At 41.0% G+C, this 12,549-nt stretch overlaps 1 protein-coding gene across 6 annotated transcripts in view; it reads right to left on the reverse strand.

The window, feature by feature from the left end:
• Nucleotides 1-11,052, reverse strand: part of Zfp90 (ZFP90 zinc finger protein) — a 41,628-nt gene extending 30,576 nt beyond the window's left edge. For 2 of the 6 annotated variants that reach the window (XM_048792340.1, XM_048792341.1), the window contains exons 1-4: nt 10,838-11,050; nt 10,505-10,571; nt 3,519-3,645; nt 3,084-3,179 (exon numbers count right to left, since the gene is read on the reverse strand). In XM_048792340.1, coding sequence (XP_048648297.1) covers nt 3,084-3,179; nt 3,519-3,645; nt 10,505-10,537 — 256 coding nt within the window. In that variant the 5' untranslated portion in view covers nt 10,538-10,571; nt 10,838-11,050. Of the gene's footprint in view, nt 1-3,083; nt 3,180-3,518; nt 3,646-10,504; nt 10,572-10,837 lie in introns of all 6 variants that reach the window. The other 4 variants (XM_015496160.2, XM_048792338.1, XM_015496159.2 and 1 more) reach the window with 4 other exon arrangements.
• Nucleotides 11,053-12,549: the final 1,497 nt, after the last annotated feature.

Consider the following 12,549-nt stretch of genomic DNA (forward strand, 5'->3'; position numbering starts at 1 on the left):
ATTCTGGTAGTAGGTATATTGTGTTCACTGTACTTTTTTTTTCAATATATTTTACACTTTTCAAAATGAAATGTTGAGAAGGGAAAAAACAACAACTAAGAGCCGCTAAACCTCAAATTCCTTACCCTTCAAGAATCAATTCTAAATTCTTAAGGCCTGAGAATGCTTTGTATTTTTTTAGAATCCTTATCAGTGGGGCATTCAAGAAAGCTTATTGAAATTAAGGAAAGAGAAAGTTTTCTCCCTAGCCAGATTCTATAATAGTCAATCAAATAGACAGTATATACAGAAATATAAATAAATCTGAGTTTGTATAGTGGAGAGGACAGAACTTGTATTTGTGACCAAGGAAGAAATAAATATATTAATGTATATCAGGTTTTATTTGAATCTGAACTCAAAGAATAGATGGCTTTGGGGAGGTAGAACATACTCCCTAATGAGGGAAAGCATATACTATTTATAAGGGGAATTGCTACTTTGCCCATTATTCATTTCAAACTAAGGGGAGTTTGTTTTAGTAGGAACAGAAAGGTAATTCTAGAAGATATTATAGGGAACTTTTAAATTGAGGGAACTTCAGGAAACTTTGGTATATATACACAATGGAACATTACTCAGCATTAAAAGAGAATTAAATCATGGCATTTGCAGATAAATGGATGGAGTTGGAGAATATAATGCTAAGTGAAGTAACCCAATCCCCCAAAACCAAAGGCTGAATGTTTTCTTCAGTATGAGGATGCTGACTCATAATGGTGATGGAGGGGGGGAGCATGGGAGGAATGGAGGAACTTTAGATAGGGCAAAGGGGAGAGAGGGGAAGAGAGGGGGCATGGGGGTAGGAAAGACGATGTGATGAGATAGACATGTATGAGGACGTGTGAGGACTCGAATGGTGTGAAATATACTTTGTTTACAATCAGTGTCTTGAAAAATTGTGCTCTATATGTGTATATGAGATGAACTGCATTCTGCCATCATGTGTAACAAATTAGAATAAAAAATAATTTAATAAAAAAATTAAAGGAACTTCTGTTTCCTCATAATGAGTACAGTAAATAAAAGGAAAGTTTTGTCAGAGGTGAAAGATTTATGAAGATAATATATTAAAAACCAATATGGTCGATGAACTGATGAACAGTTAAACAAAATGTGGCATATTCATACAATGAAATAACTCAGCATAAAAAGAAATGAAGTATTTATATGGGCTGCAGCATGCATCAACCTTGAAAACACTGTACCAAGTTAAAGAAGCCAGTCATATATTATATAAATCTATTTATACAAAATGTCCAGCATAGACAGAAAGCAGATCAATGGCTTCCAGGGGCTGGGAGGAGTGGAGAGTGGGCTGTGAGTTGCTACTGGGTTTCTGGAGTGATGAGTTTTTTGAGGGTGATGAGCACATTCTAACTTTTTGCATAATATAGTGTACAACACAGTAGTGGTGTTTACACAGCTCTCTGAAACATGCACACACACACAAAAACACTGACTTATATGCTTTGAAAAGGTTACTCTTACAGTATGGGAATTATATCTTGATAAAGCCATTGTTTTAACAATTCAACATGGATTATAAAAAGAAAAGACAGTGAGAAATTCTACCTGTGAATTATAGTATACTATCTTAGCCCAAGGCATAATTTAGGATGCCACCAGTGGAAGTTAAGAGACAGGAAAATCGAAGATGCTTCACAAAAGAGGAAAATAACCTGGGTTGAAAGAAAAAAAAAAAAAAACTGATTATTGTGTCTGGCCTAAGGGATCAGAAAACCCAGTGGTTTCTAAGAGGCAAAGGCAGAAATGAATAATGGGCAAGGTAGCAAAATGTGCTGACTGGGGATGAAAGATCATAAAAGATAATATGAGCTCCATGAGACTTCCAACTGAAGGTCCTGTCAGAAGGAAAAAAATGACCAGGGTACAAGTAAGGAGGATTTCTGGGTCCAGAGCATAGAATAAAGAGCTGCAACTATCACAAAGGCAGGCAACTTTTTAGAAAGGTCACAGAGAAAGAAAGCAGAGAAGGCTGAAGATTCCTAAGTGGCTTCACTTGGGGCAAAAACAAAAGACCCTGTTACAGTATGGATGTTATGTGTCCTCCAAAGGCCCATGTATTAAAGGCTTGGTCCCCAGGGTAGAGCTATTGGGAGGTGATAGAATCTTTATGAGATGGGACCAATGGGAATTCTTTAGGTCACTGGGTAAAGGCCCTTGAAGGGGATCATGGGATCCTAGCCTTCTCCTCTTTCTCTTTTGCTTCCTGGCTGATGAAGTGAGTGATTCCACTTGGCCAAACACTCCTGTCATGATGTGATGCCTTGCCACAGACCCAAAGCAACAGGGCTAATTGATCATGAGTGGAACCTGTAAACCTGTGAGCCAAAATAAACCTTTTCTCCTTAAGTCAATCACCCCAGGCATTTCATTACAGTAACAGAAAGCTGACTACCACAGACTTAAAACCCAGAACCCCGCCCCACACACAAGCCAGGAGACTGGGAAAGGACGTACTAGAGGGATATAGAGGGAGGCAATGAATCCAACCAGCATAAATACAGGATGGAAGCAAGATAGTGTTGCTCCTAAGACAGGTGTTTCAGGAATGTGGCCAGGGAAAGGTGTCTAGAAGCAGGTTATAAAGAAAAAATCAAGGCTGAGGTATTTCCTACAAGTCCATAGCATCCAACAGTGAAAGCAACAAGACAAAATAAGGAAGAGATATGGAAGTTCAATTCATGTCTGAATGAGTAAGAAAAAGGATTGCTACATAATGAAGGTAGTCTGAGAATACCCAAGGAAAATATAATCTAGCAGGCAGATGCAGGATAGGCAGAGATAGTATTTCTGAGCTAGGGTAAAAGGCTACTTTAAGAGAAGAAAAAGGGGTACCATTTTCTCTTAAGACCTACTTTCAGGAGAGGTATCATTGGAGAAGACAGACATGCATAGATGTCACTCAGAAGATGGCTTCAGCTTCCTCTGCAGGTCTAAGAGGTTCCTAAGCTTGCTGATGGTGCCCCCTCCCTAAGCTTGTGCCACTGTCTGCACAAGTAGAATTCTCACTCATTTACCTGAATAGAAAGGCCTTTGGATTTCTCCCTCTGATATCCATGGCTCTTCTCCTTGCTCCAATTTGAAGATCACTTCTGGCTTGGAAACTTGATACCCTGCTCATGGGTAAATACACAAGATTTGGGTGTTTGTGCAAGGACAAAGAACCCTCCTATAATCAGTACTAGTCCTTGATCCTCAGGAACTCTGAAGGAAAAAAAAGGTGCAACTTAAGGAGTCATGCAATCAAAGTGCCTATTTCCGTTTCTGCAAATAAAGACTTTTCACCTAAGAGAAGGCTCAAAATCCTAGAAAGGTGAGTCCTAAAGACATAAATAAGCTCTAATCCCTGGACACCCTGCTCATAGTTACCTAGACTATGAGCACCACACCCTTAGCAACTGAGAAAGGAAAGACCCACCAACAGGAGGGACACCAAGGGAAGTGATTCTTACCAAGAGAAACCAGGTGGTTGTAGTTCTCCAGCATCACATCCCTATATAAGTTCCTCTGAGCAGGGTCCACATGGTGCCATTCTTCACGGGTGAAGTCCACAGCCACATCTTTGAATGTCACTGATTCCTACAAGATCACATTCCTGTTCAACTAGGGATCAACCCTACAAATGTTCCCATGGCAATACTGGGAACATATGGTGGGATTTATCAGAAGCAGTAATCATGTGTTTGCAGTGTTGGGTTATATATGCTAGTCAATTATATAACCCTACAAAGAATCTAGTATATCTGTCAAGAAAGTCATGAGGGGCAATTTGTCTTGTAACCCTATATCCCTACTTAGCTATCTTCCTGTTTTCCTTCCAAACTAAGGCTGTTTATAGAATCACCGATACCTTGAGGCCCAATTACTTCTGCTGTTACAAAAATTCAAATACAGTGGCAAGTGAAAAATGACAGCCCTCTTTCACCCCCACAACTAATCCATCCCATTTTGCTTTCCAGAAGCAATCGCTCTTAACAGTTTGGTATATACATTTACAAGTCTCTTGTCCATATTTTACACATACATACAGAAGTTATGTTTCATGACTTTCATATTATTCTGCAACCTGCCTTTTACATTTGACTATGTATCTTGAAGATCTTTTCATACTAGTATATATAATTTCACCTTATTACTTTGAACCATTTCAGCACTCTGTAGTATAGATGTTTCACTGCCTAAAATCACAATACCTTTATTATATTTATTTATTTTTATGTGGTGCTGGGGATCAAACCCAGTGCCTCATGCATGCTAGGCAAATGTTCTACCACTGAATCACAACCCCTGGCCCTTCACTGCCTAAAATCAATAGTATCCACTATATTAAAAATAAAATCTAAGCTCTGCTATCATGCACTAGGCTGTAGTTATCCTGATCTTGCTGTCCTTAACTACATCAAGCTTATTTGTTGAGTATAAAATACACAAAAGATTTCAAAGATTTAGTACCAAAAAAGTAAAATACCTCCTTAGTAATTTTAAAATATTAATAAAGAAATGATAATATTCTGGATATATTGGGTTAAATATATGTATTACTAAAATTAATTTTATCTGCTATTTTTCACATTTTGAAAACTAGTAAATTAAAATAACTACACAGATATAGCTCCTATTTCTTTGGGACAATGTTGTTATAGATTATTCTAGATCTCTGCTTCAGTTCACCCTTTTCCAGACTACTGATTCGTCTTTCTCAGACTTTGCCCTCCTGCCATAACACCTCATATTTCTACCACATGGACTCTGCCCTAATATATTCTCTTTTGTGTCACCTTGCCTTTGTACATCCCATTCTGATCACAGTGTACTTTCTTCCCTCAGCTATATGGCAAAAATTCCCAGACATCATTCTAGAACAAGTTCAATTTTCCCTTCCTATGTGGAGCTTTTCCAGAACTTCCAACCTCCATGTCTTCCTCCAGCCTTTAGTCCACTTCTCCACTTCAGAATTATCGCCATCTACTCAAATTTTTCTCCCTCAAGAATTTCTCAGACTTCATTTCAGAATCACCACCACAAGCATTTTGAGAGTGAATAGAATTACCTGGGAAACTTTTATCTAAATTGCCCGAGGCCCTGACAAGCATTTTTAAAAGTTCCTTAGGTGACTGGGCATGGTGGTGCATGCCTGTAATCCCAGTGTCTTGGTAGGCTGAGGCAGGAGGATAGCAAGTTCAAAGCCAGTCTCAGCAATTTAGCAAGGCTCAGCAAATCAGTGAGACCCTGTCTAAAAATAAAAAAGATATAAAGGGCTGGAAATGTAGCTCAGTGATAAAGTGCCCCTGGGTTAAACTGCCAATACCAAAAAAAAAAGCTATCAGAATGTTTCTACAAATGAAGGTTAAGTTAAGCATGACTCTAAAATCTGGCAGAGATCCCTTTCTCTGAGAGCTATTTCACTAAAGAATACAGATGAAAATTTTTCCAATGGTATTTTGAAAGAATTATCTACTATAATCAAATGGGATTATCCGGTATTATTTATAATAGTAAAAAAATGGAGAAACAATTTAAATGTCTTAAAAGAAATTTCTAGGGCTGGGGTTGTGGCTCAGTGGCAGAACACTGGGTTTGATCTTCAGCACCACATAAAAAAATAAATAAAGATACTGTGTCCATGTATAACTAAAAAATATTGTGTCCATGTGTAACTAAAACTATTTTTTAAAAAAAGAAATGGCTATGTAACTTTTAGTACATTCATGCAAAACAATATAATACTGCTATTAACACTGATAGAAAAAGATAAATCCTCATAAAAATGATATAAATTTTTATTTTATTCTTTTTTGGTAGCAGGAATTGAACCCAGGGGCACTTACTACACCACATTCCCAGCCTCCCTCCACACCATTTTTTTTTTTTTTTGGTACTACGGATTGAACTCAGGGGCACTCAACCACTGAGTCACATCCCCAGCCCTTTTTTGTATTTTATTTAGAGACAGGGTCTCACTGAGTTGCTCAGTGCCTCACCATGCTGAGACTAGCTTTGAACTCCTGATCATCCTGCCTCAGCATCCCCTGCGGCTGGGATTACAGGCATGTACCACCGTGCCTGGCTCCCCACACACCGTTTTTCTTGAGACAGGCTCTCATTAAATTGCATAGGGCCTCACTAAGTTGCTGAGAATTTATAATCCTCCTGTCTCAGCTTCCCTAGCTTCTAGAATTACAGGCATGAGCCACTGCATCTGGCTGAAATAAAAATTTAAATGTAATAATTGAAATGTTTAAAGGAAAAAACATGAATAGAGAGAAAAGAAGGAAATTCATCAAATCATTAATACAGAGGCACTAAAGAAGAGGGATCACAAATGCCTCTTTTTCTATTAAAACACCATTGTATTGAAATTAATATCCAGAATGTACAGAGAACACCTAACACTCAACAAAAAAACCAAACAATCCAACTGAAAAAAAAAAATGAGCAAAGGAGAGCTGCAATCCCAGCTATTTGAGAGGCTGAAGTAGAAGGATCACATTCGAAGCCAGCCTGGGCAACTTTATGGAGATGCTGACTCAAAAAGGACTGAGGATGTAGCTCATAACTAAAGCACTTTCCCACCATGTGCCAAGTCCTGGGTTCAATCCCCAGCACCACACACACACACACAAACACACACACACACACACACACACGCACACACAAGAAAAAAGCTTGAATAAGCATTTTTTCCAAAGAAGGTATGCAAATGGCCAATGAGTATATGAAAAGATGCTCAACTTCATTAATCATTAGAAAGTTGCAAATCAAAACCACAATGCAGAAAGTATAAAACTGCCACTGGGGGGTTAGTTGTTCTGAATGTTCACTCATTATACCCACCTACCTCAAGATTACTCTGAAGTAAGCAATAGAAAGGAGGAGTCAGATGGCCCTGCCCTTCAAGGGCTCAAAGCCTGAAACTGATGGGGGAAACACACCACTCTATACTATGTAAGAACAGTAACATCATAGGCATGCATAGCTAGTTCTTCTAGGAATGCACAGAGGGAAGAGAAGGTATATTTGACCTAAGGCTTAAAGACCAGCTCCACTTCTTAGCTCAGAAGGAAGCTGGGAAAGGAATAGAAGGAGCTCTAACATTCTTGACCAGAAATCATCCTAACCTGATCAAGAAGTGACTTGGCTTCCCCTGATGGCCCTGGAGCATCTTGTCTTGAATTTGGGTGACATAGACCACGTTTTCCTGGGTCTGGTCAACTAGATGATCTAACCACAGAGCTGTTAGAATCTTGAGTCAGCAGAGACCAGTCTTTGGCCCCTCCCCATTAAGTTAGAACTCTCAATCATTTCTTACTGTTTTGGTGAATGGAAAACACCTTTTTATTTTCCCTAACTGAAAATGTAGTATGTATGTATATATGTGTGTGTGTATATATATATATGTATATATATATATATATAAAGAAGGAGAACACGGATGCAGAGTGTTTACACTGATAAAGCTACTCACAATCCTAGAGGCTACTAATTCTAAGAGCATCCCACTGTTTCCATCTCTGCTCCCATTCACTCCTACTTCAGGTGGAGACACTTTGGCTATTTGTCAATACACCTACCAAAACACCTCTCTAAAGGAGCTCCAACTTTCAAACTTTCTCCTATGACTCATCAGTCATGGCAATATTTAAAGTTATACTAGCTCCCTGCCTAAAATCAGTTCCAGCTATACTGGTCTCCTAGCTGCTCCTTGAATAAACCAGACACATCCTGCATTAGGCTGTTCCCTCTAACCACTGCACTCTTCCCCCAGATGTCTGCATCCTTAATTCCCTCACCTCCTTTAAATCTGCTCAGATGTCGTTTCAGGAAGGATAAGGTTTACCTTAGCCTTGCTATTTAAAATTGTACCCCTACTGGGCATGATAGTGCTTGCCTGTAATCCTACCACTTGGGAGGTGGAGGCAGGAAGATCACAAATTCAAGGCCAGCCTTAGCAATTTAGCAAGACCCTCAGCAACTCTGCAAGAGCCTGTGTCAAAATAAGAAATAAAAGGGCTGGAGATATAGGTCAGTGGTAAACCACACAAGTTCAATCCCCAGTACTCCCCCCCCCCCAAAATCTGTACCCCTATCACAAGTCCCCTACCTTCCCTCTTACCTTTCTCTTTTTTTCTGTGAAACTATTCTAGAATACTATAAAATGTACTTAGTTACTGAATTCTTCCAACTCTCTTCTCTTTCTAGAATATAAGGTCCATAAGAACAAAGTCCTTTATAATTGTATTAATTGAAGTATCCCAACTGCCTAGACAAGTGCCCAGACATATAATAGGGGCTCAATGATTTATCTGTTGAATGAATAAATAAATGAGTGAATGGGTTATAAGGCCAAAAATAAAAAAGTACAAGCTCCTTAGTATCCACTTGCTGCCTGCAGCCCACATCTGTTGTCACAGGTCTTACCTCTCAACTCCCCTAACACACAAAGTCAGTCAGCTCTACTCTTACCCCCCTTATTTTCACCTGCTTAGACTCCATTTCTATTCATAGGTGGCATCTCCACTGATTCCTTTCCACAGGCAGAACTTCTTATCTCCTCCCTGAATTCACAGCAGTCTCTGGACCTCTGCAACAACAGGGAACTCCACCTCTCTTGTGCTATACTTCTGTGTGAGACTCTACCCCCACTCATCTTTGCATTCCCCTGAGGACCATGCTCAAAGAAGGAAAACCACTGATAAAGGAAAGTTCTGCCTAAAAAGCCCCACTTAGGGCCAGTGTTCTGTTCTTTCCTGTCCCTCATCTCCAGTCATCACCTGCAGACTGAGTTAGATAACTCAAGAGACCATCAAAAATTCCAGGAAAATATCGCTAGCCAGAGTGCTTAGGAAGTATAGCTCTAAAAGTAAAGTTTAAAGAGGGCTTAAAATTCACTGCTTAGAACACATAGCCACTGTCACCCCCTAAAAAGCCCTCCTACAATATTGATAATTTGTCACTTGTAGGTTGAGTAGTGTCTGAAAATAAGAAAGAGAATCTGTAATTGGAAGATAATCTGCTATTCCTAAAATATATAATTTATATTAACAATGCTTAATAGACACCCATTCCAATTTAATAACCACTTGTTTTCTTAAAGATGAAAATGCTCTTTGGCAGGAATAACTGTTACTATGAAATTAGTTCTTCCTTAATTGTTGTTACTCACTTTTAAATTAGTAGTTGGCTTATTTATTTCATGATAATCTATTATTTCATGGTGTATTTGATTCATTAAGACTGTCATATTAAAAGCCTTGAGTGTAGTCTCTATCCTTAATGTTCCAACTTCCCTTCTTAGTACATGCAATAAACATTTAGGTTTCTAAAAAAAAAAAAGGGGGGGGGAGCAACACTCCTTCAGAAAGAGCCATCCCCCAGATGAAATATTAAGCCATCCTAATTCTCAGCCTACAGAGGAAACACTGAAAAGGTGATAACAATGATTACTCAAACTAAATAAATAACTATTTCTAGTACTGTCACCTGTCTTACTCCATAAGGCTTATAAAACAAAATTATAACAAGCAGTAAAAGAACACAGGTGTATTTAAGCATACTTCGTGTGCTTAATTTACGGTAAGCTTTTCTTTCTTTTTTCTTTTTTTGTAAATGGCTTTTAAAGGACATTAGTAGTTGGTACTTTTTACTGGATTGATCTTGATTGTCTCATACACCAACAATAATTTACAATTTTTCCTTAATTCTAAAGAGTATGGACTAAAAGAACCAGATAAAATCTGGATATATTTTTCACCAATATACTCTATGTAAATTAATGGATACTCTTGAGTTGTGATGTTTCTAGAAAATGCACTCTGTCACAAGAACAAATGAGTTCACAAATCAGCCTCATATTAATTAAAGCAAAGGCTTTGACATCTGGAGATGCGTGTGTGCACTATCAGACCTTTGTTAAAGCAGAAAAGGCCACAAAAAATCCCGGGGCTGGTTAACTCTGGTGGTTTTTGTTTTCTTTTGTTGTTTTTGGTCTTGCCCAAGAAAGCCCCATCACCAACCTCTTCCTAGGCATATTTTCATCAGGTTTCTTTGGCCCCCTGATGAGCTTCTGGATCAGAAGGGGTTCTTCTCTTTTCACTCACTGTCACTTCCTCTTCTACAATCTCCTATCTTGTCACCCCACCCTCTCCATTCCTCATTAACAGAGTTCAAAGAACTAGCACAGTACTCGGGACTTCCCAACACATTTAACCTTAACTCCTCTCACAGGATTGCACCACCGTGGTCTCCTCTAACCCACAGTGCCGCCAGACTTTTGGGAATTTCTCCCCACGGGCTCTGGACATCCTGGGACTTTGCGTGCCTGGGGCTCGGAGCGGCAATCGAGCCAGGAATGGGAGTCTTTAGAACAATGACTGTTCCAAAAGCGCCCCAGAGCACCGCTGGATGGGATGCCCCGGGAGGTTCGGAACCAGCGGCTCACCTGGGGCGCGGCCATCGGAGGCCTGGGGGCCATTTCTGCCTCTGCGGGGCGGGCTCCTGGACAGCGGCTGCGGAGAGAGGACAGCGCGCACTCACCAGGCTGCAACCAGGATCCCCACCCTGCCCGCGCCGCCTCTGCCCGCGCTCCCAGCCACTTCGGCCGGGAGGGTGGGGAGGAGGGCGGATCCCGTCAGGGCCAGCCGCCCCTCCTCCCCCAAATTGGGGCTTGGCGGCTTCTCGGACAACCCCCTCCAGCCACGCCCAGTCACACCCGCAGGATGGTGGGCGAGGCCCAATTGACACCCCTCAAACCCGTGAGAAGTGTGGCGCCGACCCGCGCACTCCGAATCAGCGCCTCCAGGGGGCTCAGGACTTGTGACCTCAGGCCTACCCAGGGCCTCAGGTCGGCCCTCGACCACCGCCGCAGGCTCTGTTCTCTTCAGGTCTTTTCTGCAGAAGGGTTAGCTACCCAAAGCGGCCTCCGCCGCAACTGGGCTGGACAATGGCCGCAGCGGCGAGGTAGAGCCAGAAGTGCGCCTGCGCACCCGGAGCCTCGCTCCCGCACCCCCAGAGCCGTGGCGGGCACGTGAACTACACTTCCCAGAGGGCCTCGCACGCGGGCCCCTCAGAGGCCGCCCCTAAGACTCCGCGCCCCCTGGTGGGGACCGCAGTGAGGGCGAGCGGGCCGCGCAGTGTGAATTGAATGTTGGTGTGTCTTTTTAGTGACTGAGCCTATCTAGTGGCGGGATACAGCTCTGGCGCCTGCGGTTGAGGCAGACAATAAAAACGTAAAACACAAGATAATTTCGGGAGAAAGTGAGGCCAAGTTAGAGCCTGGGGAACGTTGATGCTTCGATGCCATCTTCACCCATGGGTCACTACCAAAGTTTGGACATCCTGACCCCCAGACTACATCTATAACTAAGATACTATTTAATGATATTAAAGGAGAGGAAAAGGAAATTTCAGATAAATCCACGACCTCCTGATCGATGGCATAAGCAAACTGCTACTACCGTGTTAACTTTATTATTTGATCTCCTATTACTCAGGATTTTCTGCTTGGGATAAGCCTTAAATAGTGTAAAATTTTAACACAAAGATAGGTAGACTTTTAGATGCAGCCAATGGGTTTATATAATTACTTCATATATCATAAAAGTCAGTCTCAATTTCCTAGACCTAAACTGGAATTCTTTGGAGCATCACATACAAAGTAGAAAATGATTATACCTACGTGTTCCTGATGTTATATTACTTTATCGAGAGTGTGTGCATTAAAGAATTATGCTTTCTTCCATTACTCCCTGAATATATGCTCTGGAATTAGCAGTATAATGTTCTGAATTAGTAATTCAGAAATATGAATTAGAATGGTCTGGGGTGACCTAAATCAATAATTTAGTAACTTGGATTTAAGGAGGCAATTACAGAGAGAAAAGAATACCAGGCCGAAGGGACCCCTGGTGCAAAAGTCCTCAGGTGGAAACAAGTTTGATTTGTTTTAGAAACAGTTGCCTAAAGCAGCTGTAACAAAGTGAGGGATGGGAGAGTGGGTGGAGAAGTTAGGAAAGCAGGTAGGCTGGGGCTCCATCAGGTTTTGGGGAGTCATGATAAAAAAAAAGAGTGTGGATTTAACCTTGAGTGATGGGAACCACTGGATTAGCAAAACAGTGGAGTTGCTTATTACTGTGAGGGGATAAGAAGACCTTTTCCTATTGTCTCAGGACCCAGAGTGGAATATTAAGTTCTTTGTATTCTAAAGAGATACATTTGGGGCATCTTTCTAAAGAGATACATTTGGGGCTAGATGCATCAAGTCTTACATAGGAGACAGAGTGCTGATTTGCCCTGTGGCTATTAACCATTGCCCCAATGCCACCCTTCTTTCCCCACTATTTAAGAAGATTAGGATGGGAAAGAAAAGGAAGAATTCCTCCAAACAGCAAGTCCTCCTCCTAGTATGGAATGTGGTGTTTCATTCCCAACCACAAGATGAACTTGAGAAAGAGAAGCACTCAAATACTGACATTACCCAGGAGAGGA

This window comes from Marmota marmota, unplaced genomic scaffold, assembly GCF_001458135.2.
Source record: "Marmota marmota marmota unplaced genomic scaffold, marMar, whole genome shotgun sequence".
Classification (NCBI taxonomy): Eukaryota; Metazoa; Chordata; class Mammalia; order Rodentia; family Sciuridae; genus Marmota; species Marmota marmota.